The following is a 22,065-nucleotide window of genomic DNA, read 5'->3' on the forward strand; positions in this document are numbered from 1 at the left end:
ATCAGCAATTGTCATAAAACACCATCTTGCTCACTAATTCCCATTAAGGGAAGGAAATTTGTATTCCTTACCCAGTCTGGTCAGACACATGACTGCCCTCAAATAGCCTAGCAAGGGCAATGAGGAATGGACAACATGCATTACCATGAAAAACCAAGTCCCTGAAATCTGTTTTGGTATCTCACGGAGATATTTCCTATCCCCCCTTTGGAAGAGAATGGAATGAACCATTTGATAGAGAAAGGAAGAAGTTCCTTTTTTGCCTGAGGCATCTACACATGAGCTGTTGGTGTGAATCATGAAACCTTCATCCCTTATAGATTTCAACAGTGAGGCAGGATCCCAACATCAGGGGTTATGCTACTAGATCTCAACCCAGACTACAAGGCAGTGCATTGAACTCTGTATCTTCTGGCTTCTAGGGAAAAGTACTGCTATTTAGCTGAAGGTCCACCATGTACCTGACAAGTTGAAAGGTCAAGCATAATGGTGGAGAACTGACAAAAGGTAGCCTGGGTCACAGCCTGGGTCAGCCCAATGAAAGCACAAAGATTAGACTGAATGGACGGACTTAACACCAGTCAGAGGAAAATAACCGAGCACAGATGACAGATAAACACTCATCGACAGGAATATAAGCATCACAAGAGAAAAAAAAACAGGCCAAACATATAAATAGAAAGGAGACAACAGCTTCGCTTCACTTGGAGGTCGCCACTGATGATGTTACCTAGCCAGGTAATGAAACGCCTGGATATCAAACCTACAGCTCAGCGAGCAAACCGACACCCTAAAGAAATAAAACGCTATTGAGGTCCTTTAGATTTTGCTGGCCTCTTGGCCAATGATCGTTTGAGTTGCCACGGGGACAAGAAGTGCCATTCACAATGCAAAGGCACAGAAAAGGAGGTCTGTGGTACTGTCGCCAGCAACCTACTATTTGACAGCACTTTTAAGGGCCTCAACTTCCTGAGTGGCTTCAATTGGTGGGCTCAGGCACCAAGACAGTGATGGAAGAGTGATAGCTCAGTCATTGTAAACATTGCTTTTAGGGAGGTTTGTATAAGATGGAGAGTGACAAAGCCAGGCAATGGGCTAGGGAAAGAGAATTCCTGAATGCGGGGCATAGTTGAACAGTTCCAACAATAGACAAAGGCTAAGCATTTGCATCATGGCATGCATTGTGTTGCATTCATGCTGCTAACATCTCTAACTCTCTACTGCTATTGACTGATTGAATTCTCTAGTGCTGGAATGCTTTCCTGTCTTGATGAGGGCCAAACTGCTTTTGAAAATGGGCGCCTGGGGAGTCCAAGCCAAATATCAACAGGAGCCCACACTAATGGCACAGGCTTAACCCTCGCTTCTTTCACACTGTGATCAACATTATGGATATTCCATGCCTTCAACTGGCTAAGTGGGTGACAGAAACCATCACGCCAGTCAGATAGTATTAATCCATTGAAAACTGCGAGAATGTCAGGGCTACAACCTGCCTGGTCCACTTTGCCAACATTGAGATCACAGCAGGACTGGAAGCATCCTAGACTGACTCCAGTGTTTCTGCCAAATCAAGGGCATCATCCAGGCTATTAAATAGGTAGAACATGTATAGAAAAATTAAATAGTTTTGTGACAGGCTGAAAATAAAATCAATTTTATAACAGTGCTCCCAGTTAAACTAGCATTGCACAGACAGATAATAGGTTTGGTATACATCACTTGTCAGGAGTCACCCATTACCTGAAGTTGCACTCACTCGAGAATGTAGGCACTAAACAGGACAAAGCAGACATTTGACTGGCCCCTATCTCCCATTAGGTGAAGGTGAGGACTGCAGATGCCAGATATCAGAGTCTAGATTAGTGTGGTGCTGGAAAAGCACAGCAGGTCAGGCAGCATCCGAGCAGGAAAATCGACGTTTCAGGCAAAAGCCCTTCGTCAGCCCTGATGAAAGGCTTTTGCCTGAAACGTCGATTTTCCTGCTCCTCGGATGCTGCCTGACCTGTTGTGCTTTTCCAGCACCACACTCTCGACTCTGATCTCCAGCATCTGCAGTCCTCACTTTCTCCTAATTCATCCAGAGATTCCTGTCCCTGGTCAAATGATCCTAGCTGGAAAGTCAGAGTATGAAATAGACATTCTCAGTTTTGACTGTGCTGCAGTCCATAGTTAAACAGTCCAACACCATTCAATGCCCAGCATCACACAGAAAGGGAAGTTATTTGGGGTAAAACAACAGTGGGTGCACTATACAAGTGAAACCATAATTAAATAGTGGGACAGGGTGGAAGGGTTTAATGGCCTCTTATGAATCCCTGGGGAATAAAAACTAAACACAGTTTATCATCCACCAGTTGTCCCACTTTCAGATGTCCAGAGGAGTGTGTCTAAATGAAGCATTGAAACAGAGACAGCACACAGATCTGATCACTTCCCAGTCTTTATAGTGCAGCTCCCTCACTCTTCAGCATCACTGAGTGAGTGCACTGTTTGAATTCACCAGTAGGACAGCTAGAGTCCAAATATCAATGTACTTACTGTATTGAGGAGGATGTTGAGTCAATAAGTGCTTGGCAGTTCTATTAAGTGTCATCATTCACTGTGAGGTTAACAAAAGGATACAGTGACAGTCATTCCCCTTTCAACATGCTTAAAACAGCATCTGGATTCACATGCAGTTATTTTCTGTTGATTGTTTACTGTAAGTGATCAGCTTCCCACCAAAACCCCTGTCTGATGTTTCCAGGCTTGGGGACTGAGCTCACTTGGTGAAAGGGACAGCGAATAGTTTCCATTGGGTGGTGGAGGTTACGATGGTTTTTTGCAACAGGAATGCAACAGAAAGGGCAAAAAGACTAGCTTATCTTTCCCTGATTGGAACTTTCATAGCTTTGTGCAATGACTCTTGCAGTGCCACCTCATGAGGTTGGGCATGGGGGGGGGGGAAAAAAAAAAGAGGATAGGTAGTGTCAGAGATACCTCCACAATACAAAGGGAGAATTTACTCAAATATGGCCCACTCTACGTCATAATATGGACTGTTTGTACCTTCATATTTTGGTATGGAAGGTTAATTCATGGAATAGACGGAACAATAGCAGTATGGATATGAAACTGGCTCAGTGGCAGAAAACAAGGAGTAATGGAAAATGGGTGTTAATGTGGTTGAAGTAAAATTCATGACAAAGCTCCCCAGTAATCTGCTTAGGGGCTCTTGCTTTCCCTGATATACATTATCCACCTAAAACTTAGTTTATAGAGCACTTATTCAAAATTTGAGATGATACGAAACTTGGAAATACTGCAAATTGGGATGAGGATAGTGTGAAACTTCAAAAGGACATTGCTAAGTTGGTGAAAAGGGTAAGAAAACGGCAGATGAAATTCAATGTGGAGAAACGGGCAGTCATTCATTTTGGTATGAACAAAATGGAGAGACAAGATAAAACAAAGGGCACAATTCCAAAATCATAGAATCACTACAGTGTGGAAGCAGGCCATTTGGCCCATCATTTCCACACCAGCATGCCCCAACCCCGAAGAACATCCCACCCAGACACACTCCCCTGAACCTATCCCTGCAATCCTGTATTTCCCATGGTTAACCCACTTAACCTACACATCCCTGGACACTATGGGAATCCACATAACTTGCACATCTTTGGATTGAAGGGGGAAACCGGAGCACCTGGAGGAAACACACACAGACATGGGCAGAATGTGCAAAGTCCACACAGACAGTCACCCGAGGGTGGAATCAAACCCGAGTTACTAGTGCTGTGAAGCAGCAGTGCTAACCACTGAGCCACCGTGCTGACCTGAAGTGTGCCTAAAGGGGCATAAGAGCACACAGGCCTTGGTATACATATCCATAAGCTACTAAAAGGTGCTAGAACAAGTTGAGGCAATGGTTTGGAGTGCCTGAGGTCTTATTAATATGGGCAAAGGGCAGAAGAGTAAGATTATGCTGAATTTGTGTCAGACACTAGCTTGGTCTTAGTGGAATGCTGTATCCAGTTCTGGATGCTGTACTTCTGGAAGGATGTGATTGCACTGGAAGGAGTACAGAGAAGATTCACAAGAATAGATTCAGGAATGAACAACTGCTGTGATGCAAACAGATCGGACAAATGATGAGAAAGTGGTTGGTAAAGGTAGTCAAATTCACGTGGGATCTGGGCAGAGTTGATAGGAGGAACTGTACCTCCTGATGAATGGATCAAGAAGGGATCACAGGCTTCAATTAATTGACACAAGAAGCAAATGTGAGATGAGAAAACCTTTTCATGTCAGAAGTCTTTATGACTCAGAACAATGATGATTGGCCAAATGACATTCTCCTGCAGCGTAACAATTCCTATAATGTACATCGAAGCTTAAGAATCCACACTCCTTTAGCAAAGAGGTAGTGATGCCTTCACACCCAAGATCATAAGGAATAGGAGGGAATGGGTCATTCAAATCATGATTGGGTGAACTATTGTCCTAACTCCACTTGCTTAGTTGCTCTCCCCACAACCTTCAACATCCCTGTCAATCAAATATCTAATTCAGCTTTAACTCCATCTCTCACTGGGAAAGAGAAATCCAAATGCTAACATCCACCTGAGAGAAGCAATTCCTCCTCAACCCTACCCTGTTGGACACACTTTTCGGCAACTGCGTCTCTGAGCTCCTGAGGTTCAATAACATGGAGAAATAGCCCCTCATCATTTAACCCTTTCAAAACCTGATGTTCTAATAAGATCACCGCTCACTTCTCACATCCAATGAGCATCAGGGCAATCCATTCAACCTTTTCTCATCAGACAATCCAAGAACATTCTGCTCGTACATCGTCAGTGCAGACCCAATGGGCTGAAGGGCCTTTTCTGCACTGTATGAATCCCTCCATAAGCAAGGATCAAATTTGTACTAGTATCCAGGTGCAGTCTAATCAATGTCCTGTACAGTTGTTACAAGACTCCCTATTTTATAAATCATTTCACTTGCTTTATAATCACTTGCTTTATATCTCTGCCAACTTCTTGTGATTCATGTACAAGGACACCCTGATGCATCTGGACTGCAACCTTCTAAAATCTCTCCCCATTTAATTAATACGCTGCCTTTCTATTCTTCCTGCAGAAGTGGAAAAGCTCACATCTCAGACCTTGATAAGCCATGTAGTAACTTTTATGCTGTTCATAAATCTATCATTACAACCCTTGGTGCCGTCCTTGCAACTTATTGTTCTGCCCACCTTTGCACAGTTTGCAATTTGGCGAGGGTCTCTTAAACCAAGTCATTAATATAGACACTAAACAGTTGAGATCCCAACACAGGTCCCTGTGGTTGTCCACTTGCCACCAAATGGTTACCAGTAAGTGACTCATTTCTTATTTATGGTCACCCAAAAAGAGCAGCCACTTGGGATGGTGGCTAGACAAGGGCCCAGGCCCAGGGCCAGCCAACCATGTCTACACATGTCAGCAACAGTAAGCACCTTGAAGGAGAGAGAATAGAAATGCTGGGGCAAGACAGAGGAAAATACTTTGATTGTCTGGGAGTTTATGCTCAGAGGTTAATGAGCACAGTTGAAATACCAAAAAAAAGGGCCAACTTACAGTTATATAGCATCACATGAGATCTCAGCATCCCACAGCTAATGAAGTACGTCTCCCCTCCTCTCTCCCTCTCCTCCCCGATTCTCTCCATCTCTCTCTCTCTCGCGCCCCAACTCTCTCCCTCAAGGGTGACCATAAATAAGAAATGAGTCACTTACAGGTTAGCATTTGGTGGCAAGTGGACAGCCACAGGGACCTGCGTTGGGATCTCAACTGTTGTCACAGTTGCAATGTAGGAAATGCAGCAAAATTGCCCACTGCAAGACTTCAATGTGATAGTCCCCACTATTTTTCAGTCATACTGGCTGAGAGAAATGCTGGCCAGTAAACCCAGAATGAGCACTGATACAATACCATGGGAGCTTTCAACTGAGGTGAAAGATGGCTCAGTTGAATGATGGCTGATTCATGAAGGTAAGGACAGGTTTACTAAAGGCCAGTCTTTCCAGCAATATCCAAGTGAAACATGAGCATTTCGGATTTTGAATACACTATCTTCACTTGAGCTGTGAGGATGTAAACTCACACTAGTAGTGTGAAAGATAAATCCCGCAAACTCAGTGGGAGCTTCTACTAGGCAGGCTGCAGGATTCTGAAATAACCTGTCAGTCTGTACGCCAAACCTTACGTTCAGAGTAGGGTCCTCAGGTGCAGAATTCAAAATCCCCAAGCCCGAGGAGTCGTCATTCCTCACAGGATCGGCAATGCTGTCAGCTTCCTAATCCCAGGGCACTGTCCGGTTCAGGTGGCTCCAGAGTGTCAGGGAGGGGAGAGAGAGGGAGAGAGTAAGGAAGGGAGGGGAGAGAGAGGGAGAGAGCAAGGAAGGGAGGAAGAGAGGGAGAGAGTAAGGAAGGGAGGAAGAGAGAGGGAGAGAGTAAGGAAGGGAGGAAGAGAGAGGGAGAGAGTAAGGAAGGGAGGAAGAGAGAGGGAGAGAGTAAGGAAGGGAGGAAGAGAGAGGGAGAGAGTAAGGAAGGGAGGAAGAGAGAGTAAGGAAGGGAGGAAGAGAGAGTAAGGAAGGGAGGAAGAGAGAGTCCGGGAGGGGAGAGAGAGTCCGGGAGGGGAGAGAGAGTCCGGGAGGGGAGAGAGAGGGGAGAGTGTCGGGGAGGGAAGAGAGAGAGGAGAGTGTCGGGGAGGGGGGAAGAGTGTCGGGGAGGGGGGGGAAGAGTGTCGGGGAGGGGGGAAGAGTGTCGGGGAGGGGGGAAGAGTGTCGGGGAGGGGGGAAGAGTGTCGGGGAGGGGGGAAAGAGTGTCGGGGAGGGGGGAAAGAGTGTCGGGGAGGGGGGAAAGAGTGTCGGGGAGGGGGGAAAGAGTGTCGGGGAGGGGGGAAAGAGTGTCGGGGAGGGGGGAAAGAGTGTCGGGGAGGGGGGAAAGAGTGTCGGGGAGGGGGGAAAGAGTGTCGGGGAGGGGGGAAGAGTGTCGGGGAGGGGGGAAGAGTGTCGGGGAGGGGGGAAGAGTGTCGGGGAGGGGGGAAGAGTGTCGGGGAGGGGGGAAGAGTGTCGGGGAGGGGGAAGAGTGTCGGGGAGGGGGAAGAGAGTCGGGGAGGGGGAAGAGAGTCGGGGAGGGGGAAGAGAGTCGGGGAGGGGGAAGAGAGTCGGGGAGGGGGAAGAGAGTCGGGGAGGGGGAAGAGAGTCGGGGAGGGGGAAGAGAGTCGGGGAGGGGGAAGAGAGTCGGGGAGGGGGAAGAGAGTCGGGGAGGGAAGAGAGAGGGAGAGTGTCAGGGAGGGGGAGAGAGGGGAGAGAGTCAGGGAGGGAAGAGAGAGGAAGAGAGTCAGGGAGGGGGAGAGAATCAGGGAGGGGGAAGGAAAGTGTCGGGGAGGGGGAAGGAAAGTGTCGGGGAGGAGGGAGGGAGGGAGGGAGAGAGGGAGAGAGGGAGAGGGAGAGAGAGAGAGAGAGAGGGGTGTGTGTCGGGGGAGGGAGAGAGGGTCGGGGAGGAAGGAGAGAGGGAGAGAGAGAGTCGGGGAGGAGGGAGAGAGTCGGGGAGGAGGGAGAGAGAGAGAGAGAGTGAGTCAGGGAGGGGGAGAGAGGGAGAGTGTCGGGGAGGGGGAGAGAGGGAGTTGGGGAGGAGGGAGAGAGTCGGGGAGGGGAGGGGGAAGAGTTGGGGAAAAAAGAGAGGGGGAGTGTCTCAGGGGAGAAAGAGGGAGAAGAGAGTCAGGGGGATAGGGAGAGAATTGGGGGACATAGTCAGTGTGTCAGAGATAGAGATGGGAAGAGGTGGGATGAGGGAGGCCAAGACAGGGTGAGATGAAGAAGGAGAACAAAGAGGTGGAAAAGAGATGGTCAATAGTTGGTGGGTGAGTGCGGAGAGAGAAATGGATGGGGGGGTGGAAATACATGATTGAGAGAGACAAGGTGGGGTTACGGGAACAAGAGAGCATGAGGGGAAAGCAACAGACAGAGTTGGGGGAAAGAGGGTTTAGAGAGAGAGGGTCGGAGAGAGAGATGCTCACCTAATGCCCATTATCTGTAGCTGGTTTCTCACTCCCTGTCCCCAAGGATGTGGAGGTAAATGGTCATATACCAGGGGACTTGACATGGACAGGCTGCAGGCCTGAGTCCCAAGACAGTCCAGGGAGGTGCTGAGTGTGTGAAAACTGGGGCAATAAACTGAGAAAATGCTCTACATCAACTTCCCCGCCCTCCAGACTACAGCTGTCAGAGTCGACCTCTCATAACCTCCCATTGCCAATGTCTGAACTCCCAGAAATGGGTGACCCAGCTCACTGTGGCTGGGCCAGCTCAACCGCCTACAACCCGAGATAGATCCCCTCCTCGTTCCTCGAACCCTTTGACCTCAGTGTAAAACACTTTGACTGCCTCCTGACATTGGCAGCATTGAAAACACAGGGGAAACTGGTGTCTCTCTTTTTTTTTTAATTATAAATACTCATTAAGCTTTGCTTCCCATTCAATCAGTGGACAATGTTTGACCATTAACTTTCCATGCTGCCTCTTTTGTATTGTTCCGTTCTATAACAAGGACCCACTATCTTATTCACTGGCACAAGCTTTACCTATAATATGATTCCCTTCACTTTCAGCTTTGTATTTTAACACTGCAAAGTTTTCTCTCTGTCATTAAAAGGAAGTGAGGTCAGGGTGAAGGGAAACACAATCTCATCGCCAATATTTACTTTGCAGACCATCAATATTTGGACATATCAAATCTGCTCCGCTCCACATCCTTTGGGTTAGGTAATAATTCAAGCAGACTCACTGTCACTGCAGTTTGTGTATTTACTTTACCTCTGCACTGAATTATTAGGACAAGAACTCTTCCAACTATCATTCAAACAAGCTGTTTTCTTCATTCTTGCCTAGGATGTGGGTGAATGTTGGTCAGTACTTGTTACCCATCATTAATTGCCCTAAACATGAATAGCGTGCTCAGCCATTTCAGAGGGCATTTAATATTGCTGCGGCCTGCATACACATCTAGGCCTGACTGGCGTTTTCTTCCTGAAGGACGTGGGTGAAATGGATGGGTTTTCACAGTCATTGATGGTGGTTTCATGGCCGTCAATACTCAGGCACAGTATGGACTCCTGATTTTACCAACAGAATTTAACTCGTTGGTGTGGTCGGATTTGAACCCTTGTCCCCAGGAACCTTAGCCTCTGGGTTACTCCAACGATATGACCAATTAGGCGCCACTTTCTCCCACTAACCCATTTTATCTTCACTCGTGTTTTGTCTAACACCCCTACAAGAAACATTATGAGTCCATTTGGTAAATATCGTGTTGTGTGGCTTTATGCGCACATCCATGAGTTTCAGTTCAAGATAGACTGGTCAAGGAGGAGGCACGGCCAAGACATATCTTCAGGCTTGGAATTTTTTTACAACACTGTTGATTACATGTTAAGAGTAACTATTCAGAGATATTCCAGATTTTAATTATACCTCTACATTATTGAAAGATGAATGCTAGTCAGTCTACTCCTTGTGCACTTCCAGTGAGGAGCAGTTCAGAGACATTGTCATAGGGCTGCTTCAGGATCCGAGATCATTGACGCAACAGAAATATTCCTCAAGGTTTCGAGGATGGCTCCCCTTCCAGCATGGCTTCCAGGGTTACGGAAGGTGGTGATAGGATGCGGACCCGCTCCCAGTCAGTGAATTAATAATTTGATTAGAACGAGGCTGTTGTGCACATTGAACCCAAGCCAGCGATGTGCTGCTGAAGCTGGAGAAGGCTCTGGTCAGACTGCATTTGGAATCTTGAGAGCAGTTTTGGGCCCTGTATCTAAGGAAGGATGTGCTGGTCTTGGAGGGGGTCCAGGGGAGGTTTATAAGACTGGGATGAAGGGCTTGTCATATGAGGAGTGATCGAGGACTTTCAGTTGGTACTTAACAGAGTGTAGAAGAAATAGGGGGGTGGGGGGGGGGGGGGGGTGGAGAGACTTGATTGAAACTTACAGAATACTGAGGGGTCTGGATAAAGTAGACATGGAGATGATGCTTCCATAAGTTGGAGAGACGATGACCAGAGGGCAAAGCCTCAGAGTGAAGGGATGACCCATTAAAATTGAGGAGAAAGTTTTCAGCCAGTGGTCGCTCAATCGGTGGAACTCACTGCCGCAGGTGCCTGTGGAGGCCAAGTCATTGAGTGTCTTTAAGACAGAGATAGACAGGTTCTTGATTAGTAAAGGGGATCAAGGATTACAGGGAAAAGGCAGGAAAATAGAGTTAAGAAATGTATCAGCCATGATCGAATGGTGGGAGTAGGCCCGGTGGGCCAACTGGCCTAATTCTGCTTCTTTATCTTATGGTCTTACAGCCTCGATTTGGCCTAGAATGCCAACCTCTCAATCCAGTTGGCTGTGGTCAGAAAACAGACATTAAGAGTGCTAAACAGGTCCTACCATCACTGCCAGAAGGCCGGGGGGGGGGGAGCGGGGGCATTTTACCTGCAGGGTCTTCTGAAGCCATGCCAACATCAGAGGCCCTCACTCCAGCCCCAGCCAACGCCCGCCCACCCCAGTTAATACCCAGCCATTCATTGCTGAACGGGATGATTCATGGTTGTCAAATAGACTTTCTCTCCTCCTCCCCTACCACCCAAACATCTATCATGCAATTATTAATAATAAATAAAAATGTAAAGTAGATATTGTAAGGCTAAGGCTATGAAATTGCAATGCAGATTTATTACTGTACGGATGATACAGAGAGTTAACAGCAGGAGGAAAAGCAATTTCACACAAACGGCTGAAAATGCAATAGAACAAAATATTGAAAGACCCAGAAGCATTGTCTAGTTACCATATTGCAGCCATAGATTTTCAACTTTCCAGTTCTCTTTCAGAACAATTAATGGCATCAGCTCAAAGGACAACAGTTCTGCGTGCGTTCCTCTTTAGTTATTTTAATGCTGTCATTGATCCGTGCCTCCACCAATGCTCTCCGTCCTGCAGATTAGGGTTTTGTTTAAAAAAACGACATTGTCAGCAGTCAGACAGCCAGGCGTATGCAGTGACGCTCGCACAGCATTGTGCTGTGATATTTTCAACACAGAAAGGCAACAATCCCCAGTTACCCAGCGACCAGCCTTCACCGGCTTGCGGCATGTCTCTTGCTTTTAAAGAATACCGGGCCACTGATTTTCTTAAGTCCTCATAGCTGTGATCGTCAGTGCGCAGTGCCGGAGCTCGCAATCCCTACCTGTTGCCAACTGCAGTCATGTCTCTGAAAAGCAGCAGTGCGCCCATACAGCTAGTCAAGCTAACGCCTTCGCCCTGTATGACTGAACTCTGCTGGCACTGCTTTGGGGTTATTCAAACCCATCTAAATATCCTGGACTAGAGGGAGAGAGAATTGCAATTGATTTATCATCAAGAGAACCTTCTACATGTCCATTCCCAGGCCGTGTCAGAGAAGTGACTGGCCCCGACCATCTTTAATCCGGCCATTCAGAGTCCCTACAGCATGGAAACAGACCCTTCAGTCCAACTCACCCACATTGACCAGATATCCGAAAATGATTTATCCCATTTGCCAGCATGTGGGCCATATCCCTCTAAACCTTTCCTATTCATATACTCATCCAGATGCCTTTTAAATGTTGTAATCATACCCGCCTCTGCCCTCTCCAATTCAAGGATGCAGCATTGCACTGTTTAATCACCTCAGGATCCATTGTACCAGAGCAGGAAAAAAGGTTATCCTCCATCCTAAGGGCCAACCTAAGAAAGAGAAAAGTAAAGAGGTTGCTTTTTTTTTCTTTTGCATTGTGGGGTCCCTGGACTGTACTGCTTACTAAAGACCATCTAATTTGTTTTAGTTCCATTGACTGGTGAATAAACAGGATGAGAAAGTGAGGACTGCAGATGCTGGAGAGTCAGAGTCGAAAAACGTGACGCTGGAAAGGCCCAGCAGGTCAGGCAGCATCCGCGGAGCAGGACAGTCAACATTTCGGGCCTAAGCCCTTCATCAGGAATGTGGAGGGGGAAGGGGACTGAGAGACAATTAGGGGGTGGGGAGGACGGGAAGGTAGGTGGGACGGCGATAGGTGGATGCAGGTAGGAGATAACTGTAATAGGTTGGTGGGGAGGCAATGGCCTAGTGATATTATTGTCAGACTATTTATCCAGAGCTGAAAATGTGTTGCTGGAAAAGCGCAGCAGGTCAGGCAGCATCCAAGGAACAGGAGAATCGACGTTTCGGGCATAAGCCCTTCTTCAGGAATGAGGAAAGTGTGTCGAGCAAAGGATCCGGAGGGAGGTCTGTTGCTGGAGGCCCAGGTCAGATGTTATGGATCCAGTTTCAAATCTTTGCCACGGCAGATGGTGGGATTTGAAAGTGATAAAAATCTGGAATTAAGATGACCATGAAAAGAATTGACTTCCTGAGAGACCAGTTGAGGCTGGGCCACTGAATATCTGTGAGACTGAGCGACCTTGCTCTTGGTATCTCAGTGATCTCAAGTTTGTATGTGTAACCGGATCAATTTATTGATTGAGAAGGGAGTCAGGGTTTATGGGGAGGGGGGGTGAGCAGAAAAATGGAGCTAAGGCCAAAACCTGATCAACCTTGATGGTATCAAATTGCAGAGGCGGCTCAGAAACCTGCTCTTGCCTTTACTCCTTATGATCTCAAGTCTTTAGATGTCATTAGACAGAAGTTTCCAGCACCAAAATAGATCATTCAGGCCAACATTCACCCTCTTCCGTCGGGCTGAAGATACAAACGTTTGCAAACGAGTACTAACAGATTTAAGAACATTATCTTCCCCGCTGTTATCAGACTTATGAATGGATTTCTCATATATTAGAGTTGATCTCTGCACCATCTCTGTAGCTGTAACACTATATTCTGCATTCTGTTCTATTACCCTGATGTGCTTGGGTAACATATGTTTTGTCTGGATAGCACGCATACCAATACTAGATGTTGCAAGGATTGGAGGTATTGGGAGAGGCTGAACAGGCTGGGGCTGTTTTTCCTGGAGTGTCGGAGGCTGAGGGGTGACCTTATAGAGGTTTATAAAATCATGAGGGGCATAGATAGGGTAAATAGACAAGGTCTTTTCCCTGGGGTGAGGGAGTCCAGAACTACAGGGCATAGGTTCAGGGTGAGATGGAAAAAAATTTAAAGGGACCTAAGGGGCAATCTTTTCACACAGAGGGTGGTGCATGTATGGAATGAGCTGCCAAAGAAAGTGATGGAGGCTGGTACAATTACAACAATTAAAAGGCATCCGGATGGGTAGGAAGGATTTAGAGGGTTATGGGCCAAGAGCTGGTAAATGGGACCAGATTATGTTGGGATATCTGGTTGGCATGGATATCTGGTTGGAACAAAGGGTCTGTTTCCATGCTGTACTTCTCTCTAGCTTCAAGACTTTAATAATAAATCAAAGCAAATAAAAACAGGACCAGGATGGTCAACATCTCTTGGCTTTCCATTAGACATGGGAAGACTCTGCAAAGACTGAAGTATCAGGCATGCAGTGAAAAGAAAGTGGGGAAGGCTGGTGTATTGATGGCTAGAGGCAGGGTGTTGTAATTGAAGTACCAGGAACACGCCTGACCAGAGCTGGTGAGTTTAACCCTATAGCGATGATCATATTGTATAAGCTAGTGTATAAGGTGTGAGGTTTACCAGGTAATGGAAGATGCAGGATAATGTGGGTCAAGATTTGACCTCAGAATCCATTAGTCCTCTTTGTGTAAAGGTGCTTGTTCAAAACCATACACACAGGAAAATATTCAGGGCAGGAAGTAATCTTTCAGCTACACCACAACCTATTTCTCAAAGAGGAATTTCCGACGCTTCCACACTACCCTTTATCAGAGGCTTTAGTGCCTGCTTCTCTACATCTTTTTGTTTCCTGTTACTTGAAGCAATTTTGTGATCGTACTTTCGCCTATTTTTACACTAAGGCTCTATCCTGCCTTATTCTAAAACCGTCTCGGTTTGTAGTTTGCTGTCACACAAATGGAAAGCATTGGGCAATAACAGAGATTTGTTCACCTATTCTAGGCTGAAGGAGTGCCATGCTGTCCTTTTGACGAGCTGCTCAACCGAACTCTCCTCAAGTAGGTGTGAAGGTCCCATGGCTTGACTTTGTGTAGGAGCTAGGGAGTTCTCCTGGAGTCCTGGTCAATTCTTTTTTCACTCATTCACGGGATGAGGGCATCACTGGCCAGGCAGCATTTATTGCGCATCACTAATTGACTGGAGGGCAGATAAGAGTCAACTACATTGCTGTGGGTCTGGAGTGACGAGTAGGCCAAACCAGGTAAGGATGGCAGTTTTCTTCAGTAAAGGACGTCAGTGATGGGGTTTTTTCCGCCAATGGATTCATGGTCATCATTGAAAGGCCCAGCCTCAATCGCTCTCTCAGGAAGTGAATTCCAAAGACTCATGATGGAGTTGCTCCTTCAGAAGACATTTATTTTTAAACCGTGCCTCTTAAATCTGGTCTGTCCTCACATTGGCAAATATCTTCCTACTGTGTACCCTGCCAAGTTCTCTCAGAGTGACAGCGAGCATCTCAAAGTCAGAATATCAATTTAAAATTTGATCGTGAATCACGATCACCACCGGCTGGTCCAACATTTATTGCCCACACCCAATTGCCCTCGAGAAATACTGATGTTCGCGCAATGGTTGAAGTTCTTGATGCTGTGACCAATTGGTTTTTGGCAGACAGGTAAACGGCCTTTTCTCCTCAACACTGATATTTTCACGGCTAACAAATGACAATGTTCAAAACACTGGAGAGGAACAGCCCATTTGGTCCAGGGCTTCACAGAGCAAGCAGACCAGGGCCCTGGCAAAAGTCCAATCTGCTTGGAAAATTACTGTGTGCACAGCAGCACAGTGAGCAGAGGTCAGTGGCATAGGAGAACCCCTTCTGCTTCTGCAGATTTCTGAAACTCAAAAACCCTTCCCCACGAAGGGCCTAGAATAGCGAATTCTAGTCAAGGCTGTTTTGCAGACCACAAAACCAGCTGTACCCATTGAGGAGCATGCAATACTTAGGGCCACCATACACTGGCCCCCTAACTCCAGCAAGACCTTAATTCAAATTTTCATCCTTGCTATCAAATACCTTCATGGTGGGAGGTGGGGTGCTCTTACCCCTCTCTATTTCATTGTCCTCCTGGAAAATGCTGCATTCCTCCCATTCACCATTCTCAAGGTTGCAGTTTACACTGGGGTCTGTGACTTAACCACCTGGGCTTTGGAAATCCCTCTTGCTCGTGCTTCCACTCGCTTTTCTCCTTTAAGATGCCCCTTCAAAACAATCTCCTTGGTCAAGCTCTTGGGCACCAGTCTTAGTGTCAACTGTTGCAAAACTGTGTCAAATGAATTAAGGTCCTGTAAAACCCCTTGAGATAGCACGTTAAAGGTGCTTTCTGCAGTACTAAAGCTTAAAGAGGGGCAAAGGGAGGTTTTGAGTCATGGGTTAAAAGCTGCCTCTCCCAGGCCAATGAGGTAAACAACCTGTAAGGCCTTGAGGATTTTTTAAAAAGTTGGAACAATAGAAGTAGCATGAATGGGTGGAGTTAAGCTCCCATAGAGATGGGGCTTGAGTTTAGGTTTCAGTAGTTGCTGTATTTTGAAGTTGGTTGTGAAAGCTGCCATACCCCTCTCTCTTGACAGAATTTTCTTTTCTGGTTCCTACCTCATAGACTGGAGAATTGCATGTGAGACTATCTATTTAACGGAATCTGCCTTTGCCAAGGGTGTGTTTATGGGATATTACTATATTAGAACAATTGCTGTTTGAAAGCCTGTCTACTCTAAGCGTTATGAGCCGAGCAAGTGATCAACGTTATATTTGAGGACCATTTGAGGGCATCAGCAGTGCCTTAGCTGCCTAAAGTCACATGTGAGGCAATCTACTTCAAATACTGCTTTATCCCAACAATGGCATCGCCAACAGTGCAACACTGCCCAGTACCTCACTGGAGACCCAGCCTAGGTTTTGGGCTCTATGACTATGACTCAGCCTCTGGGGAGGCTTTGAACCCAGAAGCACCCCCCACCTGATGATAATTATGTCAGAGCTTGCTACAAAAAACCACTTTCCAACCAATCTGTGTTCTTACACATCTCTGGAACAGATGGGACCTGAATCCAAGTCTTCTGGCCCTGACGCAGGGATGCTACCACTGTGTGCTAATCACAGCTTAGGTGTTATGTTTCCCACATCATATCAACCCAAAATTACTTAAATTGGTGGTAAAGAGCTTTGGAAAACAAAATTGTCTACATGCACGTCTCCACTTATCACCTCCTTGCAACAGTAAACCTGCAAATCCAGCTCTCAGAATGCAAGCCTAATTTTAACTCCGTGCAAGTGAATGGTTTTGAATTAAAAACTAGACCCAGATGAGCCAAAAGAATACTATCTGCAGCATCGGTCACTTGCTGGGAGTTGACTGTGGTTCGATCAATCCTTGTCTAACAACCAGGTCAAACTTTCCCATTCAGAAAATTAGCTTTAATTGCCCTATTGAATCTCCAAGACTATTTTTGAGTTATTGAAAAAAAAACGAGACAATAAATGGCACTTCCTGTTTGTCTGGTAACTACCTGCTTGGCTGTGGTTTGCTGATTGTGGCTAAGCACATTACTGCATCAAGATGTCAATAATTTATTGTAAAACACAAGCGTGCATGAGATGCTGCATTGCAGATATCCCATTTTGCATGTGTGCCCACAAGCACGGAGGAGTTGTTCCATCACTGACAAAGACAAGCCTGAAACAGATATTAGAAACAGACACCATTAGGCTCTCCTGTGCCTAGGCAGTACTGGGCTGGCCGATGAACTGGGATCTCACTGTCATCAGGCAGGTACCTCTTGTGCCATTGTACTCTCTGCATCAGGAGGCTGCAGCCTTGAGCTCTGAAGGAAGCTGGTAGAGGGTGGTGTGGCGTAAGATAAGGCTTATGAATTATATATTGGTCACGAGAGTGGCAGGCTAATGCGTGACAGCTCGTACTTTGGGGAGGCAAGACTGCAATCACCTTCCAATTGACCCAATGAATTCTGGTCATGAAAGGCATGGGGAAAGAGATGGATTAAAACATGTAGAAAAGGCAAGGCAAGCATAGAGCAGAAATTAAACCACTTGACCTGCTCCTCTTCCTTCGCATCATTTAACATCCAACAAGGAGGATCTCAAAAGGTCCAAGTTGAGACTTTTCAAATGACACCACATAACTATCATCAACACCATGTTTGTACAATCTTATTTATAGAAAAAGCCAACTTCCATCACTTTTGATCTTTCTTATTTCAAGTATCTGGCCGGTTTGGGAGGGAAAGGGTATAAGAAAGCACAGTGGATGTTTTCAGCTTCACAACTGAATTAGTCTCTCTCTTCCAAGCTCCATCAACCCGAGATCATGTTGCCTTCACATGTTCCAGATACATCTCATCAGGATCAAAGAACACAGATCTTCGAAAGGACGTGGCTGTGCTCTACATATAGACCACACTCTATTGCCAGCCAGTTGGCAGATATGAAACCTTGACCCATTGTCACCAAGCAAGGCTTTCATGTGGTAATCACCTTGCACATTATGCAAAATGCATTGTGCTGTGAGAGTGTAAACACATTAAACCTTCTTACCAGATGGTGAGCTTGACTCTCTTCACTTCCTGATCTCCCTGGAAGCGACCTGCATTTGATATCTGTTCTCAACAGGGCCCCATCAGTTAATTGCGTTCATGTCAAAACGTCCACTTCTGAAAAGGCAAAAAGGAAAACAGACTGTCAATCAGTCAGATCTTTTTGTCACTAGACCCTAACATCAGACAGCAGTACAGTATCTCCAATCAGTGGTCTTTCCAGTGTCTGGTGCACAACATAGAAAAGGCGTTCCTCAGAGGGTGTTACTCAGACAGAGATTGGGACAAGAGTAGTGTCAGGAAGTCAGTGAGTCACCATGAGCTGCTTTTCTTTGCCTGCTCTCCAGGTTGCCTCTAATGTCAACATGGTGTATCTGTTTTGGCTACGTGTCCCTTGCTATCTTTGCTGAGCATTACAAACTCAGTTTTGTACTTTTCAACTGACCTCCAGTGTTGACAACATTTTAGCGAGAGGATTCAGATTTCCACTTCTCTTTATTGGGAGAATTGCTCCCTAATATCAACCCTGAATGGCCTAGTTCTAAATTTAAGAGATTTTACCCTTCTTCTGGACTCTTGCACCAGAGGAAATTGCTTCGATCTAACAAGCTAATCCTCCGAGTGTGCTGAAGGGAAGGGTAACAGTGTGCTGGTCAGACCTGAGTTAATTGTAACACGCACTATCTTGAAGGGACTTCACCAGGTAGATGTTGAAAGGATGCTTCCTTGTGTGGGAGAATCTAGGAATATGGATCATAGTTCAAAATTCGCCCTTTTAAGACAGAGTTTAGTCAATATCTTTCCTCTTAGAGGATTGAGTCTCAAGTTTCCTTCTTTAAAAGGCACTGTTTGCAGAATCTCTCAATATTTTTTACTTCAAAGGCAGATAGCGTCTTGATGATCAAGGAAGATTATCAGGGAAATGCATGAATGTAACTGGAGGTCAAAATCACATCACGATCTTATTGAATGGTGAGCAGGCTTGATGGGCTGAGTGGCCTACTATAGAATTATACAGCACGGAAACAGACCCACCAGTCCAACTCATCCATGCCACCCAGATATCTGAAATTAATCTAATCCCAATTGCTTGCTCCTTGTTTGTATGGTGTCAAACGGTTGCACAGAGTGCTGTCCTTAAACTCGATCAATTGACAGCCTTCGATAGGTGGGTTTACTTCTCTGCTTCGAGACGAAGTTGACATTTTTTAGAGTCATAGATATGTCCAGCACGGAAACAGACCCCTCGGTCCAACTCATCCATGCCGACCAGATACCCTGAACTAATCTAGTCCCATTTGCCAGCATATCCCTCTAAACTCTTTCTACTCATATACCCATCCGAATGCTTTTTCTTTACATAAAGACTCGGAATTTCTTGGAGTTAAGCCTAATTCAGTATAGGCAGCTCCAAGTCAAGTCTGGACCCAATCTCATACCACATCCTCTTCTCCTTTGGACTCTGTCCTACTATCGACAGTTAGTTCCACACAGTTTTATTGACAGAACAGTGGCAGCCACTTCATGTCCTATGGTCAGCGTTGTGGCTCAGCTTCTACATAGGCAGTCAATAAAGAGCAAGAGCCCAGCCTCATTTCACCTCATGTTAGCAGGTCCACTGTACAAATCTGTCGCGGTTTCAGACTCCTGCATGAGAAACCTGCGACCATTCAAATGTCTGCTCATCCCATCCCCCACGATGTCTGTTTTTGTGGATACTGGCATAATCTTGTCATCTGTTTTCCACAGATATAGCAACACACAAAGCAAGTCGATAGTGCATGTCTCAGAGACAGGTCTTTAAAGTGACATCCATCGTAAACAGTATATGAGTCTGTCCAATCAATTGAATTAGGCATATTATTGATGACTCACATGAGAATAGCTAAATATCATTTGGATAAGTAACTGAGAGCTGTAATAGTTCCTGAACCAAGGGTCGATCCTAATTGTACCATTTATGCTTTTCCCCCTTCCTCCTTCATTCTCCCAAACACAGATGGTTCCAACGTGATCATAAATATTATTAAGATGTACAAGTTGCATTATGCACACACTTCCCCCAACCTCTTCCTGATTACTGTCCTTCAGCAATCCTAGCTTCAACTTCACATCAGCAGTATGTGCTTTCTGGGTTTAATATGGTCTTATTAGCTCTTTACTATTGCTTCTCTGCTCGTGTCCTTCATTTTGCCTTTCTCCTGATTTGGGCATCTCTGCCAAGATTCCTGTTCATTGTTATTTTCCCGAAGAGGATGGCAGTAGTGAGCCACTGGCTATAATAATCCGATGTAGGTTCTAGACACAGAAACAGACTGGTCCACACTCATGTTCATGTTCCACTTGACTTCACCCAACAATCCCAGAAACATATTCTTCATTTCCTTTCTCCCTCATGGTTATCTACCTCCCTTTAAATGGAACCATGCAATTTATTTCTTCTGCTTCTTCAGGTAACACATTATAAATTCTCATGGCTATGGATAAAGAGCGTTTGCCTGAAAATCCTATAGATTTATTAATGACCACCTTTCATATTTACCTTTAGTTCCACTCTTCCCTTAAGGTGGCAACATGATCTCCATGTCAACCATATCAGGCACTTAGATAATCTCAATGGTCACCTTAAGTTAGCCTTTTCTTTTCATAGTGAATGGAACGAGGGCCATGTGGATTGCATTGACTATGAGATCCTTACTTGTGGTTGTTACCCTGGGTCAGTCAGGGAGCCCTGGCTGACATTTATACAAACTGGAGATTCAGAGAGCCCTCTCACTCTGGTGACTAGCTCTGAGCTAGCTGGTCAGAGTTCATTTACTCTGCACATGTAAATAAAGAGTGACTTGGTGACGGGATACCGGCCTCTGAGCAATTATTCCACGTTTCTACAGAAAAGAGCCAAGACTGTCTAGACTTTTGGAATAACCTTTCAGTTCTCATGTCATCATTGTGAATGCTTTGTTTGCCAATGTTTATAATGTGGAGACTAGGCCTATACACTCAGGGTGTGGACCATCCAAGATCCTTTACAAGTTTAACATCACTTTCAATCCCTCGAGAAGAGAACCACAGCATTTAGTTTTGAAAGGACCAATGAACCTGCCGTATTTATTTTTGCGACATGGATATCTACATGACTTGCTGGGCCACTTCAGAGGACAGTTCAGCATCAATCATTGCTTGACAAACCATGCTTAGAAAAGAATCTTATACTCAATGAAACACGATCTTTGAAGTCTCAAAGTAAAAGAATAAAAAGCCACAAAGACATCAGATCAGAAACCAGTCAGGCAATCTCTTTTTGACCCGCCCTGCCTGCCTCAATAACACTTCCCACTTTATTTCTCTTTTCAGTGCAGCATGTTAAATTTCAAAACTCCACCCTTTTTCTCTTTCATCTGGACGAAAGAGGAGATCTTCTGGGGATTGGTGGGCAGCGGTGGGTGGACGGCTTCTGGACAGTGAAACTAATGTAAATGATAACGCCTCTAGTTTCACATCTAGTCAAGCTCACTCATCTTCATACCCCTATGGCCTTACCTCGCTCTATCCCTGTGAATTTTTCTATTTACAAATAACCACTGTCCCTCTCAATGACCAGTTCCTCCACAAGGTAGACTGAGGCACACTACATGGAGAAGGGACTGACTTACTACTGCCCATCAAAGCAACACTAGTCCCTCCTGCTAACCTTCTGCTGGTTGCTTCCTGAGGATGATAACAGATGGGACCACAGATTTAGTTATGTAAATCTGCCCAAAGGAAGGTCACACACAGCTTTTAAATGACCAGTGCACTTACTTCCCGAGTACATGTTAACTTGACTATGAACCCATGGAATATCTGTAACTGTCAAAAAACAACTAAAATTCTGATGTGCTGAAAGCATACCGAGCCTTTCATCTTCAAACACATGATGAAAGTACACCAAACCCCTTTCAAACTCACAACAAGCCATTCAAACAGCACTTATTGTTCCTTCAAGTTGGTTCTTTTATTCACATCCAATAAAGCTTCACCTTTCTCCATTCAATGAGAGACAATGGCAGGCAATTTAATTGTACAGGAGTTGTACAGAGCATAACAGAGAGCCTGATGCAGCTAAATATAAATATCCTGACTAGTTAGTGAACAATGCTAAGTAATCTCAGCTATAGGTCCAGCATGGAGGTCAGGTACTGAGCGATGAAAGCATTTATCTGCACAATCCATAAAGCGCTCCTGCTAATTTTTACTTGGCAAAAAGAGTGCAGCAGGCCCCTGAGAATAAAGTTATCTCCAATCTCCAAAATTTATTCCCATTCCCTCAGCAGCATAGGAGTTGGGAGGTCACGTTGCAGCTGCACAAGACATAGGTTAGGTCACTTT

At 45.6% G+C, this 22,065-nt stretch overlaps 1 protein-coding gene across 7 annotated transcripts in view; it reads right to left on the bottom strand.

Annotated features, from left to right (window-relative positions):
* nrcama (neuronal cell adhesion molecule a) overlaps nucleotides 1-22,065 on the bottom strand; it is a 419,288-nt gene that overhangs the window by 174,571 nt on the left and 222,652 nt on the right. For 6 of the 7 annotated variants that reach the window (XM_087997474.1, XM_087997473.1, XM_087997476.1 and 3 more), the window contains one exon: nucleotides 17,699-17,814. Coding sequence is in view for 1 of the 7 variants with exons in the window: in XM_087997470.1 (XP_087853596.1) it covers nucleotides 10,870-10,872 (3 nt within the window). In the remaining 6 variants the exon portion in view is untranslated. Of the gene's footprint in view, nucleotides 1-10,869; nucleotides 11,178-17,698; nucleotides 17,815-22,065 lie in introns of those variants that run through there. The other variant, XM_087997470.1, reaches the window with a different exon arrangement.

This window comes from Chiloscyllium plagiosum, unplaced genomic scaffold, assembly GCF_037043375.1.
Source record: "Chiloscyllium plagiosum isolate Xiang-an unplaced genomic scaffold, Cpla_swu_hap1 HiC_scaffold_19, whole genome shotgun sequence".
Classification (NCBI taxonomy): Eukaryota; Metazoa; Chordata; class Chondrichthyes; order Orectolobiformes; family Hemiscylliidae; genus Chiloscyllium; species Chiloscyllium plagiosum.